Here is a 14111-nt window from a genome sequence, read left to right on the forward strand (position 1 = left end):
TCCTGTCCTTGGGGTGTGTGGCCCAGGCTGAAACACTTTGAAGCCTGGGCACCACCCAGGGCTGGCACAGGCAGGAATGACCCCCGAGCACCAGCCCAGCATGGTACCCCTTGGGGATGTCTGTGTCCCAGGGTGTCCCTGCCGATGCTGGGTGTGCACACAAGCATGTGGCTGCTTGCAAGGATGGCTGTCTCCTGGTTGCATTTTCCAGGGGTATTCACGTGCTCATGACATCCGTGACAGTGGGACAGCCTTTGCACAGGCACCAGGAGACCCATATACAAGTGCTGGCCCAGAAAACCATGATCCAGCCACCCTGTGGGCTTGTCTGTGCCACGCTGAGCCGCTAGCAAGCATTGTGTCTGCTCCCCCTATTCTGTTTATCTTCTATTTTTCCCCTTCTCTTCACGGCTGTGCTAATGAATATTTCATGGCCAGCAACCCGCGTGAATTCCCCCGGCTGCTCCCTGCCTGCAGCGCTCCCGCGACAGGTACCGACCCAGACGTCGGTGGCTTAGGAAGGATGTGTCCGCCAAGAAGCCATCTCGGGAGGAGAGGACCTGGGCAGGGAAGGAAGCAATGGCTCTGGTGTGGACAGCTGCGTCGTGTCCCCCTCCCCGGCAGTGCTGTCACCGTCCCTTCAGCCTGCGAGGGACTGCCAGCGGACCGTGCTGGGGCCTTGAAGGTCCACGCACGGTGTCCTTGCACACTCGCACGGCCTCGCCCAGGCGGCCGCGCTTGCCTGCGCCCTCCGACACAACGGCACGTGTCCCCTCGTGTCCCCCGTGTGCCATCAGCCGCCACCGCGGTCTGAACGAACCGTGTCCCCGGCTCACCTCCCCGCGGCCCTGCCGCTGCGCTGTACGGGGGCTCCTCTTAGCGTCAGGCAGCAGCAACGGCACCGCGGCATGCACAGACCGGGGGTCGGGCCGTGGCACCGGCCGTGGCACCGCACAGGCATTGCGTGGGCTGCCCTGGGCTCCCGTGCATCCAAGCTGGCGGTGTCCCGGCACAGCCCCAAAACCTGCCGGCAGACAGCAGGGGTTTGGGCCAAGGAAGTGGGGGACGATGTTGCTCTCCAGTCTCCCCGAATTTGTCATTTATACCCTACAGTGGGGAGCAGGGCGGGTCCCCAGCGCAGGCTTGGCACTGGGAGGTGTGGGGCATCTGCTCCCCCTGCCAGAGCCAGAGAACGTGGCGGGAGCAGAGCTGGAGACAGAGCCTGGAGCCGTGCTCTTCCTCCGTCCCATTGCTGTGGCTCTGGCAATGCCATGTCCGCTTTCGGGGCCCAGCAGATGCTCTGGGGACACAGGCTGGCTCAAAATATCCCTTTGGGAGATGCCGCCCTTTGCACTCTGAGGCACTGTGGGGACTGGAGTTCCCCTGGGGCTGGGGCAGGGGATCAGTGGCTTCCCTGTGGGGGGAGCAGGTTTGGGAGAAGCGCAGGCTGGGCGGCAGGGCAGGAGGCTGGCAGGGTGCACCCTGCAGTGGCACCCGTGGTGGCTGTGACCCAGGTGGAAGCTCTTCAGCAAGAAAGCTTGTGTAAAGATGGGCTCAACAGCCCTGCTTTGTGGCTTGTTTTTTATTTCTGCTGGATTCCTGTTTGTCCTCCTGGAGGGAGGTGGGTCAGTGACTGAGTGGCTTTGCTGCCCTTCTGCAGAAGCAAGACATGTAGTTCCTGGTGCCAGCCTGGGGAGCATGTGCTCAGAGGGAGCCCTGGGATGGCAGCAAGCCAGCTCACGTCTCTGTGCAATGTGCTGTCATTGCAAAATACCTGCTGCAGGTTGCTAGGCGCAGGGGAGAGGACCGTCCCCTGGCTCACCCACATGGTCCCCCTGAGCTTCTGTCTCAGTGTCAGTGCACGAGGGCCTCTCTGGAGAGTCAAGGGCCAACCTGGAGGGGTGATGCTCCTTTGGAAATCACTCACCAGTTCTGGACTGATTGTAGCGCCTGGGGATGCTGGTGGGCAGCCAAGCCTGGAGGTGGAGTGGGTGACCTTGGTGCTGGCTCGTGTCCCTGCAGGCTGGAGTGGGGTGGTCTATGCATGCTGATGGAGAGGCATATGAGCACCCCAGTCCCACATGGTGATCATGACCAGGGTGCACAGGACAATGCTTGCATCTCCCACCTGCGCAAGACATGCTAGGATGGAGCAACCTTCCTGGCCAGGTGGGATCTGGCTCCCAAGGAGCTGGATGGTGGTTTTGGGCTGGAGCCGCAAACTTTGTTTGCTGTCAGGTCCTGTGGGCTCTGGCACCCTCCTGTGGCTGTTCTGCCACCTCTCCTGTACCCCATGGGCTTTTGGGATGCTGCGGCCACCTTGGGCTGAGTTGTGCTGGCTGGTCCCTGCGGTCATGCTGTGGAGCTGGGTCTCTCTTCCAGGATGGGGGGAGCTGAGCTCTGCATTTGCAGGATTTGGCCTTGTATCACACAGCTCACGGGATCTGATCGTTGCAAGAAACTGTCCCGGTGTGTTTGTATTGTGGGTTTGAGTTGGGAGTGGGGCTCCCAGATACCGTAGGCTAGGACAAGGGTCCTAAACCACTGACCTGTTCCTGGGAGGTGGCAGGAGGGGACTGGGCACTGCTACTAGCCCAAATTTCTAAGCTTTTGGCTGGCGGCAGGTGGTCCTCAGGAAGTAGGTTCAATCAAGTTGTTACATTCACAGGCTGTCCCTGCATCTGTGCCTCTGCGTTTTGCTGAGCTGCCTGCTCTGCTTTGGCTGGCCTGGGCTGTCCTGTCCCCCCCGTAGGGTCCATGTACCTTGCAGCCCTTCCCTGGCCCAGGGCTTTGTGGATGTATTATTGTAGGGTTGCAAGACCCTGCTGTGCTGTGTGTTGCACCCTGCTGTAGGGTCTCCCCAAACCTGGCTCAGCCCTGCAGTGACCAGTGCAGCATCCCCTGGTGCCTGTTCCCTGCCCCGGGGCACTGTCTGCCATGGTGTGGGGTCTCTCTGTTGGGGGCTGCCCACCCTTTGCAGGAGCACAGCTGGCATAACAGGCAGGGAAGGCTTGGTTTGATGGGGATGGCCCTTCTTTTGGGGAGCAGGGGGTGATGTTACCCCATACCAACCCCTGGGGAGGCTCCTGGCCCTTCTCTTGGGGCCCCTTGTTCAGGCATTTGTGGGGACTGAGCAGTCTGACTGATCCTGGCTGGATCATGCTTGCACCCCCTTTCCTATCCTCGAGGGAGCAGAAGCTATAATTTCCATCAGTTCCCTTTTTGTTCACTTCCTCTCCCATTAATAAGAGATGAAGCTTCTGAGATAATAGAGCCTGGATGGATGCAGAGCTGAGATCCTGCTGGTGCGGGGTGTGGATGTGATGTGGAGAGGGAACTGCAGCTGGGAAAATGGGACTTGGGGAAGGGATGTGGCCGCCAGCCTACACAAAGCATCTCGGGCTGGCTCTGGGAGCAGGGAAATCCCACCGCCGCCACGCGCAAGACTCTCTTCTGGCTCTGACATACTGTGCAAGCTAGCAACTCGCTGCCAGGCTGAGCTTTGGAGCAAGCGGCTCTCAGCCTGGGCAGTCTGGGAGTCTGACTCCTCTTCCTCCCATCCTTGCACCGATCCTCATCTCCTCCCCTGTGTGGAGCTAGCGGGAATGGATGCCCAGGTATGCAGGATGCTTGCAGTGCCGGAGGGCTGATGCCCGGGGATGCAGGATGCTCACAGTGCTGGAGGGCTGATGCCCGGGGATGCAGGATGCTCGTGGTGCTGGAGGGCTGATGCCCGGGGATGCAGGACACTTGCAGCACTGCCTGACCAGAGCAGATGATTGACGCCCAGGGATGCAGGATGCTCACCGCACTTGATAGTGGGAGCAGAGGGCTGATGCCCAAGGATGCAGGATGCTCACAGTGCTGGAGGGCTGATGCCCAAGGATGCAGGATGCTCTCGGTGCCGGCTCCCCTCCGGAAGGAGCATCCTTCCCTGCTCTTGGAGAGAGGCGGCCCTGGGATGCAGCAGTGCCTCATTGGTCAGAGGGACCTGTGGAGTCTGCGGGTTGCCATACCAACCTGCCTCTGGTTCCCGGCCAACCGGGGCGTGAAGTGCCGGGTCGAGCTGGTGGCAAGGGGCGGACCAGGAGCCAGGGGCAACCCGGGGCTCTGCCAGCCAGGGAGGCGTCCATCTGCCTCTCCCGGAGAGCTGGCCGGCACCGCTGGTCTCCCCAGTCCCGAGCATCCCCCTGCCGCTACTCCCCACCTCTCTCTGCAACTTTGCTGCACGGAGGGGACCGGCGGGCTGGCACGGCACGGGGGGGGCTCGCCCGGGCACCCCGCTCCCTCTCCGAGCTTGCGGTCAGCTTTTGTGAGCCTAAGCCCCGGGAGGGGTACCGCCGGCGGCTGCCTCGGCCCCTCTGGATCGCAGGCAGCCTCCACAGGAGCATCCCAGCACAAAACTTCCCAGCTGGCTGCCTGCCGCCTGGGAGCGGGGCCTGGCGGCTGCCGCGCTGCCAGGCGCTGCCTGTGCCCTCTCCGCCGGGCTGGACCTGCCGCCGATGCCCACGGGCTCGCTCCGGGCAAGGAAGGCTCTGTCCTCCCCCGGGCATCGCCTGCTGCTCGGAGGAGCTGGGGGGCTGTTTGCCGGCCGGGAGGGGGGTGCGACTGGGTCCCTCCCCAGCGCTGTGAGCTGGAGCCATGAGCCACTGCCAGCAGCGCTGCAAGAGGCAGCTGGGCCGGGTGATCCGCTTCTTCTACCAGTTTGTCACCGGGACCCTCTCCCAAGGTAAGTGCCGCCCTAGGGGGGCACGGGGCTCTCTTCTGCGGGAAGGGGTCTCTGTCTGGTGGGCTCTGTGGGGTTATTTGGGGAGGGGGGGAAATGCCGTTTAGGTGCTGAGCGGTGCTGAGCGATTCAGCCCCAGGCGGAGAGGTTGCGTTGACTCCGTGTGGGGCAAAGCTGGAGATGCTTACGGGAGGCAACAAGAGCCCCTGAAGGTCCCCTGTGGACCTGGGGTGACGGGAATGTTTTGTTTCGGGAGGAGACTGGTGCAGAGTGGAGTATGAAAAACTGCTGTGCCAATAAATCACAGCTGGTCTGACCCTTCCCTGCCGTGCCAGGCATCTGCCTCCTCTGGGGCCGGGGCTGCACCCTCCATCCGTCCGGCCAGAGAAACCCTGGGTTTGCCCGCGGGCTGGGGCAGGGACACACCCTGGTGCCGGGACACACCCTGGTGCCTGCATCCGCCTGTGCTTGTATCCTGGGATGCTGCCTGGTCCTGGGGACAGAGCTGTGTGCCGTGTGCTCCCAATTTGCTGTCACAGCCATGGCGGGACCTGCGTCCCCCTGACAGCCCTTGCACAGCCCAGACAGCTGGCCAGGACACCCTCTCCTGGGTGTGAGCCCAGAGCTACCTCCTGACCCCAATGGGCACATCTTGGGGAGGTTGTTGTGTGCCTATGTGTGCTGGGACCCTGGGTGCCTGGCTCCTGCCCCCATCCCTGTGTTTGGGGCAGCTTGCCCTCCCTGTGGCCTAGCCTAGCTGTGGACCCCTGGGCTGCCACCCTGGGCCACAATGGTGCTGGGGAGAGATGCACCATGCCAGGAGCATGGGGAAGGCCTTGTTGGGCCAGTGTGGCAGCATCACTCCTTGGAGCAGGGCTGGGACTTTGCCAGGACCTAGCCTGCCTGGAAAAACCCTCCCAGGCTCTCTCCCCTCCTCGCCCGGGGGAGCCCCTGGGTTTCCCCAGCCCATGCCCGTGCCTGGGGCCAAGGAATGGTGGGGGCACCCTGGCGATGCTCTTGGCACAGCACTGGGGGCTGGGACATGGAGCAGTATCCGCCCTGTGAGCAATGCCCAGCTGCCATGCCACCTCCCTGCCCGTGGGGACCCGAGCCCTGTGATGGAGGGTCTCCTGGCCATGGGAGACGCTCCCTGTGGGCATTTCCCATCAATTCCCAGCCCCATGAGCTCTTCAGGGCTCTGTAGCAGCCCACAATATGTCAGTAGGGGAAGAGGTGCCAGGATAAGTGTGGGCCTGACCAAGCAGTGTGCCAGGGTCCAGAGGCTGGGTGTGCCTGCAGGCAGCGTGGGGTCCATCCCTGCTAGTGGGCTCCATTGGGCACCAGCCAACTAGCCTGGAGTGGAGGGGGCAGGAGATGAGTCAGCTGAGTCCAGCCCTGGGTCCGAGGGGCAGAGCTGCAGCTGATGGAGCGGAGTGGGAAGGGGACTTCAGGGTCCTCCTGTCCCCACCACCTGCAAGGATGTCCTGCAGGTCCTTGTCCCAGTGTCCTGGCTTTCCAGCTGGGTGCTATGGGGCTGGGTCTGTAGGACCGGGTCTCTGGGCTGGCCATGTGTGGTGCTGAGTGGCCCCAAGGGCCCAGCCCCATACTGTCCTTGCAGCCCTGCCAGGGTGTGCAGGGTGGCCATGGTGCACAGGGCTGGGATGGGCACAGAGGGCACGGCTGGCAGTGGGGCATCAGCTACCACTGCTCACCCTCTTCTCGGTGTCCTCCCAAGCTCTGGGACAAGCTGAAGTGGCATGAAACCCAGAGCTGGGCAGCTCTGTGCCCCCCCTAAGGCTCAGAGCTCGCGGGTGAGAGTGGGATGTGGGGCTTGCACAGCCTTTCCCACTCTGCAGCATCTCCTCCTCCCCAGCCGCTGCTCCAGTCCATGTGGCACATGGGTCACCAGGATGCTGTCCCCCCTTCAGCCACTATCCTCCCCATTGGCCCCTTACGAGGGGCAATGAGCCCCTTTGCCCTCCCTGTGTAGGTGAAGGAGGTCCTGCAGAACTCACCACAGAAGGCACTGGATGCCAGCCAGGCGGGCCCCGGGGTGGGGTGCCCTCCCAGCTGGGTGCCCTGGGGAGCTAGCCAAGGACGGGTCGCTGATGGGGGGAAAGAGAAATGACTCAATCAATTAACCAGATTAAAACTGTGACTTCACCTCCCAAAAATAGCATTTCGCCAATATTTTAATGTGCTTATTAATAATCTGCTCGCGCTCTGATTAGCAGCGAGGTAATAAGGGATCAGCTGTAACCTAAATTTAACTCTCCCTAATGGATGATGGCCCCGAGAACCAAAAAAAAGGAAAGGCTCCTATCCATCAGGCTGGCCCCCCCGGGTGGTCGGCAGCACCCGAGGGACCTGGGCAACTGCTGCCCAGCTGTGCCCAGGGACCATTGCCTCTGCTGTGGCCCAGCTGGTCCCATGGCATATTTTGGGGGGTAGTGCCCTAGCACCCTGCAGCACTGGGCTAGGAGCACCCTAGGGGTAGCCACACGGGTGGCTTCCAAGCAGGGCAGAGCCTGGCTGTGGTCAATGTGCATGGTCCCTTCCCGAAGAGGCAGGTCCCTTCGTGCTGGGTGACTGCCCCGCTCCCTCCCCAGCTGCTCCTGTCCCACAGTGGGGGACAGTCCCCCGTGCCCAGCTTCTGGTGGTGCTGGGAGAGTGGGGACAGGGACCAGCCACCTGGCTACCCGACAGGTCTGGGTGTTGCCCCGTGCGTGCCTGCGGCATGCTGTGTGCACGGAGCTGCTTTCCGGACAAGAAACCCTGCTCCCGGGCACTTCTATTTATACACAGTGGGTGGCTGGCGGGATGGTTAATTTTAGCTGGGTGGCAGGGCTGCGCTGCCGGCAGCACTGGAGAGCCGAGGCAGGGGTGGCTGGGCAGGGGATGCTTCACAGCTGTTACTGTCACAGCCCAAAGTGGGACAGGCGGTGTGGACACGGTGCCAGTCTGGGCTGCCCGTCCTGGCACAGCTGTGCCTGGGGCAGCATTACAGGGCCTGCTGCCCTCCCCAGTGCTGAGCCGTGGGTGCATGCCAGGGCCACTTTGCCATGTGTCCCCTGTGGATGCTCAGAGCAGCTGGTCTTGGGGGCAGAGAGAAGGGAAGGGGGGATGGACCCGGACACCTGGGTTCTGTGCCCTGAAAGGCTCCTCACCCTACACCTGGGTGGCCATGTCCCCTGGCTGTAGCTGCAGGGGTAGGGATGGGAATGTCTTGTAGGCAAAGAGGTGTCAGGGTGAAACACTTGGGTCCAGCATCTTCCCCAGCCATGTGTCCCATGGGGCAGCCGATGGGGCCAAGCACGGTCTGGGGACCGGACGTGCCTCAGGCATGGATGCAGCTAATCCTGTGGGGTTTGGGGTCTCTGAGCAAGTATGCCCAAACCCACAGTGGCAATTCCCAAGTGCACCTGGCATTGCAGACCAGGAACTGGGCTGGTTGACTCTGACTCCAAGCTGAGAAAAGTGGATGCTGATCCCAGGCATCCCTGGGGAGGTGCTGTGCTGGGGTGCAGGGAATGAGATGCCAGCGCCTCTCTGCCAGACCCAGCTCTCTGGGCCGGCAGGGCTGCAGAGACACCTTCCTTCAAGACCCAGTGTCTGGAGCAAGGACGGACACAGGCATGTCAGTGAAGCTCCTGGTGTTCGTCAATCCTGGGCGGCAGCATCATTCCCTGAGGAGCCCTGTTTCCAGGACTTGCAGCTCCTCCTGCAGAGTGGCAGTGAGCAGCTGAGCCCTGAGGGTCCCCGGGTCATCAGTGAACTCAGGGCAGCCGCTGGACTGTGGCAATGCCTTGCTGGCCCCGCGGCATGGAGACACAGCCACACGTGTAATGAGCCCCGTCTGTTCTCTGCCCCCTGCTTCCTTCTCCTGGCTGATGGTGCCACTCTCCCCCCGGGCCAGGAGGGTTATTTTTAACTGTTTGCCATGTGCTGCCTGAGCACAATTAAGGTAATTGGTTTGGGAGCCTGGCTCTCACACAACGCTCCCAATTACCTGCCTGCCTGCCCGCCTCCCTGCCCGCTGTGGCCGGCTCCACCGGCGGGGGGACTGCCGGGACAGGGCTGCCCCAGATAGCGCGGCGGGGCTAGGTGGGGGGCGCGAGCGGGCACAGGGGATGGAGCCATGGAGAGGACATCCCTGCACAACGACAGCCTGCTCTATGCCTCCCTGATTGCCATCCTCCTCCTCATCTCCTATTGGTTCACCACTCGCTGCTTCAAAATTATCAGCGGCATTGAAGGTATGGGGTTGGGGACACGGGGGGACAGGGTGACGCTGGCCCGTCCTGTCTCCTTCCACGAGCCAGGTGGTGAGGCGAGCCAGGCTCTTGGTGTGGGAGAGGGGGATTGGGGACCCCGATCTCTGCCTCTCTGGGGCACCCCAATCTCCTCCTCAGTCACTTTATTTGTTCCTCCTGGTTCTGGTCCTGCTCCACTGTGTGCGAGAGAAGCCAGTGTATGGCCACAGCCGAGCTGCGGCAGTGCCCAGGGCTGCTCCGGGGTCATCCAGCTCTGCTGTGCTGCCGGCATCTGGGTACCACTGCCCCTCGCTGCGGGACAGAGATGTAGACAGGCTCCCTGGAGCCTCCCGCTCTGTGGGAAGTGCTCAGTGCCGATGCCAGAGCTCAACCTGCATTTTGGGGCTCTTGGTCCCTTTGGGCATGACCTATATCTTTGCTCCTCAGCTTGCGTGTTGGGGAGCTCCAGGATGTGGTGGGGGTTCCAGTTTCCCCGGTGAAGGGTCTCTCCAAGCTCCGCTGCAGTGGGATGTGCATGCCAGGGGCTTTGGCGGGTGAGACCCCCAAGGCAAGGAGCAGGGCAGGGAGGGTGGCACTGGTGCCACGTGTCTGGGGACATGCAGGGCCTCTCCTGCCCAGGGTGTGCGTTTCTCCATCCATCTGTGTGACCTCTCCCTGCACGGCTCAGCCAGGGCCTTGTGACTCTTCCCATGGCATGGCCAAATGCTGGCTGGCTGCAGGGGTGGAGAGCCACCCCTGGGAGTGATGGCCCTTGGTGGGGTGGGGGGCAAAGCTCTGTCCCACTTCTGGTGGGGTGCGTATGTTTTGGATGGCCTTTCAAGCATCCCTTGCAGGCGGCTGTGGGTCTGGCTCCATGGGCAAAGCTCCACGTGTGGTTCCATGTGTCTCCTCCAGCCTGGGGGCAGCTCCAGATGAAGGAGCATCCCTGGGGACCTGGGTGAGCTGAGGGGGTGGTCCGCTGACACCCGCAGCCCATCTGGAGTTGCCCTCAGTGGGAGGGGATGTGCTCTGGGCAAGCAACCCTGGTGAATTTGGGGGTGCTGGGAGATGGGCTCTGGCATGGCGTGTGGCACTGGGATGTGGGACCGGCGCTGGGTGCCTGTGCTGGTCCTGGTGGGATCCTGCATCATGCTGGTAGTGAACAGTGGAGGGCTTTTATTAATGGCCTCAGCACGGAAATGAGTAATCCTGACATGGCGGCCGGCGGGTGATTTATTGCTGCTCTGCTGGGGAGGCCAGCTGGCACGGGACAGGCATGAGGGCAGGCAGGGAAGCTGTTGCTCGGTGGCTGACCTGCCGCTGTGCCCTTCAGCCCCAGGGTCTCACGATACCAGTGGAGACACATGAGGGGCCAACGACAGTCTGCTCATGTAGGCTGAGCAGGTTTGCTTGGCAGAGGAGCTGCCCCAAACCCTCTTTGCTGGGATAAGTCCTGGATCAGGCTGGAAGGGCTCTTCTACCGCTGTTTCTGGACAATATTAGGATGCATAAATAGCCCCATGGCATGTGGGACAGGCATCGGCCCTGGGAGCAGCTGGAGGCTCGGGGAGAGAATGGGTTGCAACCAGGGCTCAGCAAGAAAAATCGCTTTAAAAATGCAGCTGGCGTCAGTGGGAAACTTCCTCTGAGAGTGCAACAGGCCTGTGTCACCCTGACCCTGAAGGGACTGGGGCACAGTCGGTAGCCAGCCGGGTGAAATCCAGGCTCAGTGCCTGGAAACTCACCTCTTTCCAAGAAAAGGAAATGTCAGGTCTGAAAACTTCCAGCCTGAGGGATGTTTCCCCAGGGAGGACTTTCATTGCTCTCACCAAACTGCCTCTGATGCATCGCTGGCATCTTCTGCTGGCGTCAGAGCCTTGGGAGCACGCCCCAGGCGGGCGGGAGACACCAAGCCTGGTGGCACGGAGCCGCTAGATAGCCCAGCCATGCCATGACCTGGGACTGAGCCACCAGCCCTCTCCATTCCCTGCCAGGGGACAAACCTGCAGCCTCCTGGGCTGGGAATGGGGGCCTGGGTGGGGGTTCTGGGCCTGGGGGGTTGGTGTGGGGCAGCCCTGCTGGGAGTGCTTGCCAGCATCAGCCAGCATCTCTGCTATCCCCTTCCCCCCACAGGGGTGTCCCAGGGTGACGTTTCTTCCCCTGGTGACATATTCTGCCCCCCCGGCACAAAGACAACAGGGAGGAAAAGGGGCTTTCTGCCACCGTCCTCTCTGCAGGGCCCTTTGTGGGGACCCTAGAGCTGGCCAGGGGGTCTGGGCATGGCCACCCCACCTGTACCTGGGGCAGCTGGCCTTGCTCCTGGCAGGGAAAAGGTGGGGTGGGCAGCAGTGGTGGCATGGGGGCAGCCCTGCTCTCTGCCTGCCACACTGGTGCTGGAGCTGGGACGAGTCTTGTTTGCTTCATGCCCCATGTGGGACTCATCCACCCAGGGATGGGCAGTCCCAGCAGCATCCCTGGGGGAAGCTGTGCACCCCAAGGGCTGCTGAGCCCCAGTGATGGGGTAGGGACCGGTGGGCCTCTGGCTCGCTGGTGGTCCCTGTGGCCTGTGATCGAGCAGCCAGGCAAGGGCTGGGACACTGTTAAAAAAAAAGCGTAGGAGCTAAATATAGCCCCATTGGCTGTGCGTGGATGTGTGCTCGAGGCACGCAGATGCCTGGGTTCGCCCACTAACTCCAGCTGCTGTGTGACCTTGGCTGGGTCTCTTGGTCCCGCTGGGTCTCCAGCCCCTGTGCCCCCTCCTCTCTTGCCTGTTGCTGTGCTGCCCGTGGGTCTGGCAGCACCTCTGGCATTGTGCATCACAGCCCCCCGCTCCTGGCCCATTCCCCCACCCTGCTCCCCGTCTCCCCTTGGCTCTCCCAGTGAGACGGCTGGACCCATCCACCTGCTCAGAAATGGGGCAGCTGGACCTGTTGCCCCAGATGCTCCCCAGGAGAGAGAGGGTTATGGGGACCGTGGGGTGCTCAGCCATGGTGGTCCCTGTGGGGGAGGCACTCGTGTGGGGCACAGAGGACAAGTCTGAGTCATCCCTATCCTGGATGTTTAGCCAGTGCCCAGCGTCCTGTCCCTCCCCATGTGTCCCCCCCGGGAACCGAGTGCCTTTTAATATCTGTGGCCCGTTTCCTTAGCAACTGCATTAAGCAAATCGATGGAGGTGGTGTCATTGGAATGGGAGGGCATGCCTCCTTCCTCCCCCGGCCCCCCCATCCCTGCCACCCCCCCCCACGCCTCCCTCCACTTGGCCTCTCTCCACTCTTACAGGCACAGCCGTGCTCTGCCTGGGCTCTTGGCCGTGGCTCCTCGAGCCGCCCGCCACAGCCCCGTGCTGACCCCTTGCTCGCCCACGGCTGATGGCGGGTGCCCCTGAGTAGAGGGGTGACAGCCGATCCCCCCTCAGGGACAAAGGCGGGGGTCCCTGGGGATGCGTGGTCCGGCGGCTGCAGCGCTGGGGTGAGGGGGCTCCAGGACTGCGGTGGGGAGGGGGTGTGGGAGTGTGGGGCCATGAGACACCCCCCACCATGAACCTGGAAGGCCTTGAGATGATTGCGGTGCTGGTGGTCTTGGTCCTCTTCGTCAAGGTGCTGGAGCAATTTGGCCTCTTCGAGCCTGTGTCCTTGGAAGGTAACGGGTGCGGGTGGTGCTGGCTTCTCCAGGGACACGGGGGGCAGGCGGTGGGTGTCCAGAGCTGCACCCAAGGATGCTCTGAGGCTGCTGCATCCACAGGAGAGTTCTGGGACATAGTGTCCGTCTGCTGTTCACAGGGGTGAGCAGAGGGTTCCTGGTGCAAGGATTGGGGTGTCCTGCCTGCTCCGTGCAAGGTTCCAGCGGCTGGAGATGTCGGGAGGGGACAGGGCTGGCAGGGTGTCTGCTGCACGGTGGTGACTTTGATGTGTGCTGGGGTGCTGTGGGCTGGGACTGTGTGTGAGTGTGCAAGTGGACACCAGGGTGTTTTCCAGCACCTCTACAGGAGCAAGGTGTCCCCAGGGGCTGTGGTCACCTCACCATGAACATGAGGTGTCAGACTCAGCACCAGCCTGCAGAGCAGCCAGGCCTGGGCAGGATGGGTGCCTGCTGCCCTCCCTGCTCCTGGCTCTCCCCAGGGCCCCTTGTGGCCCTTGGGCAGGGTGGGAGGATACAAGGGGTGCTGCCTGACTGGGGATAGACTGTGTAAGGTGCTGAGCAGTGTGTGTGGGGCATGCTTGGTGGAACCCTGATCTGCTTGGGGGACTCTGTGCATGGTGGGAGGGAGGTCAGGACTGCTTGGCTAGTTGCTCCCTGGAGTCCCAGGCGTGATGGTTGTGTGAAAGGTCCCCCAGCCCTGCCAGCCCCTGCTCATGCCTGCAGACACCCACCTGAAGGATGCTGCAGCTTGCCCGGCCCTGGGCATCAGGGCACGCACAGGGTGAGGAGGTGACAGGCAGTTTGCCTGGTCCACTGGTGCCCTGGGATACTCCGCGTTGGTTCTGCAGTGCTGACTCTTGCACAGGTTGGGTGCGGCGGTGAATGCCGTCTCCCCTCCACACAGGGTGCCGATGTGCCCCTGGGCAGCACCCCTGGGCTGCATCCTCAGCTTGGCCGTGCCTGGGGGTGAGGAGGGAGGGGGCAGACAGGGGGCTCTCTCCCTCTGGGCCTGCAAACCTGCTTGCAGGGCAGGAAAGCTTTCATTACTGCTTAACTACTTGCTTTGTCCTGTGCTCCAACAGCAGCACTCCTAGGTGGATCATGTCAGGAGGGAAACTGAGGCAGGGGTTGAGTTAACTCCCAGGCATCCTGCCTGTGAGCCCTGGCAGGGAGAGCAGGCTGACTGTGCCCAGACTGGACCCCCCTCCCCAGTTCTGCTGGTGATTTGGGAGTGTCTCCCTGTGCGTTTGCTTCCCCATGCAGCTGCTCGAAGCTTTGGACCAAAGTCGGTGGCATTGATTGCAGCTGCTCTACAGCATGCTGGCTTCCAGCTGTGATGGAGATGGGGGAGGCAGAGAGCCCCCCGGCACCTGACAGCAACCCTGCTGGGGGCATAGGACGAGACAGAGGCCACCCCTTGGCCTATGGCTGCTCCTTGCCTGAGCCCTGCTCCTCCATCCCCTGGGGCACACTCCTTGTCTCCCTGCAAATAT

General features: G+C 62.4%; 1 protein-coding gene across 10 annotated transcripts in view; it reads left to right on the forward strand.

Moving 5' to 3' along the window:
* Positions 1–14111, forward strand: part of KCNIP2 (potassium voltage-gated channel interacting protein 2) — a 47651-nt gene that overhangs the window by 17005 nt on the left and 16535 nt on the right. Inside the window, exon 1 of one of the 10 annotated variants that reach the window (XM_069796808.1) lies at positions 4051–4729. The exons of 4 other annotated variants lie outside the window; for them this stretch is intronic. In XM_069796808.1, the coding sequence (XP_069652909.1) occupies positions 4642–4729 (88 nt within the window). In that variant the 5' untranslated portion in view covers positions 4051–4641. Of the gene's footprint in view, positions 1–4050; positions 4730–8458; positions 8983–12475; positions 12619–14111 lie in introns of those variants that run through there. 5 more of the 10 variants (XM_069796815.1, XM_069796807.1, XM_069796813.1 and 2 more) reach the window with 5 other exon arrangements.

The sequence above is a fragment of the Haliaeetus albicilla genome, chromosome 11 (assembly GCF_947461875.1).
Source record: "Haliaeetus albicilla chromosome 11, bHalAlb1.1, whole genome shotgun sequence".
Classification (NCBI taxonomy): Eukaryota; Metazoa; Chordata; class Aves; order Accipitriformes; family Accipitridae; genus Haliaeetus; species Haliaeetus albicilla.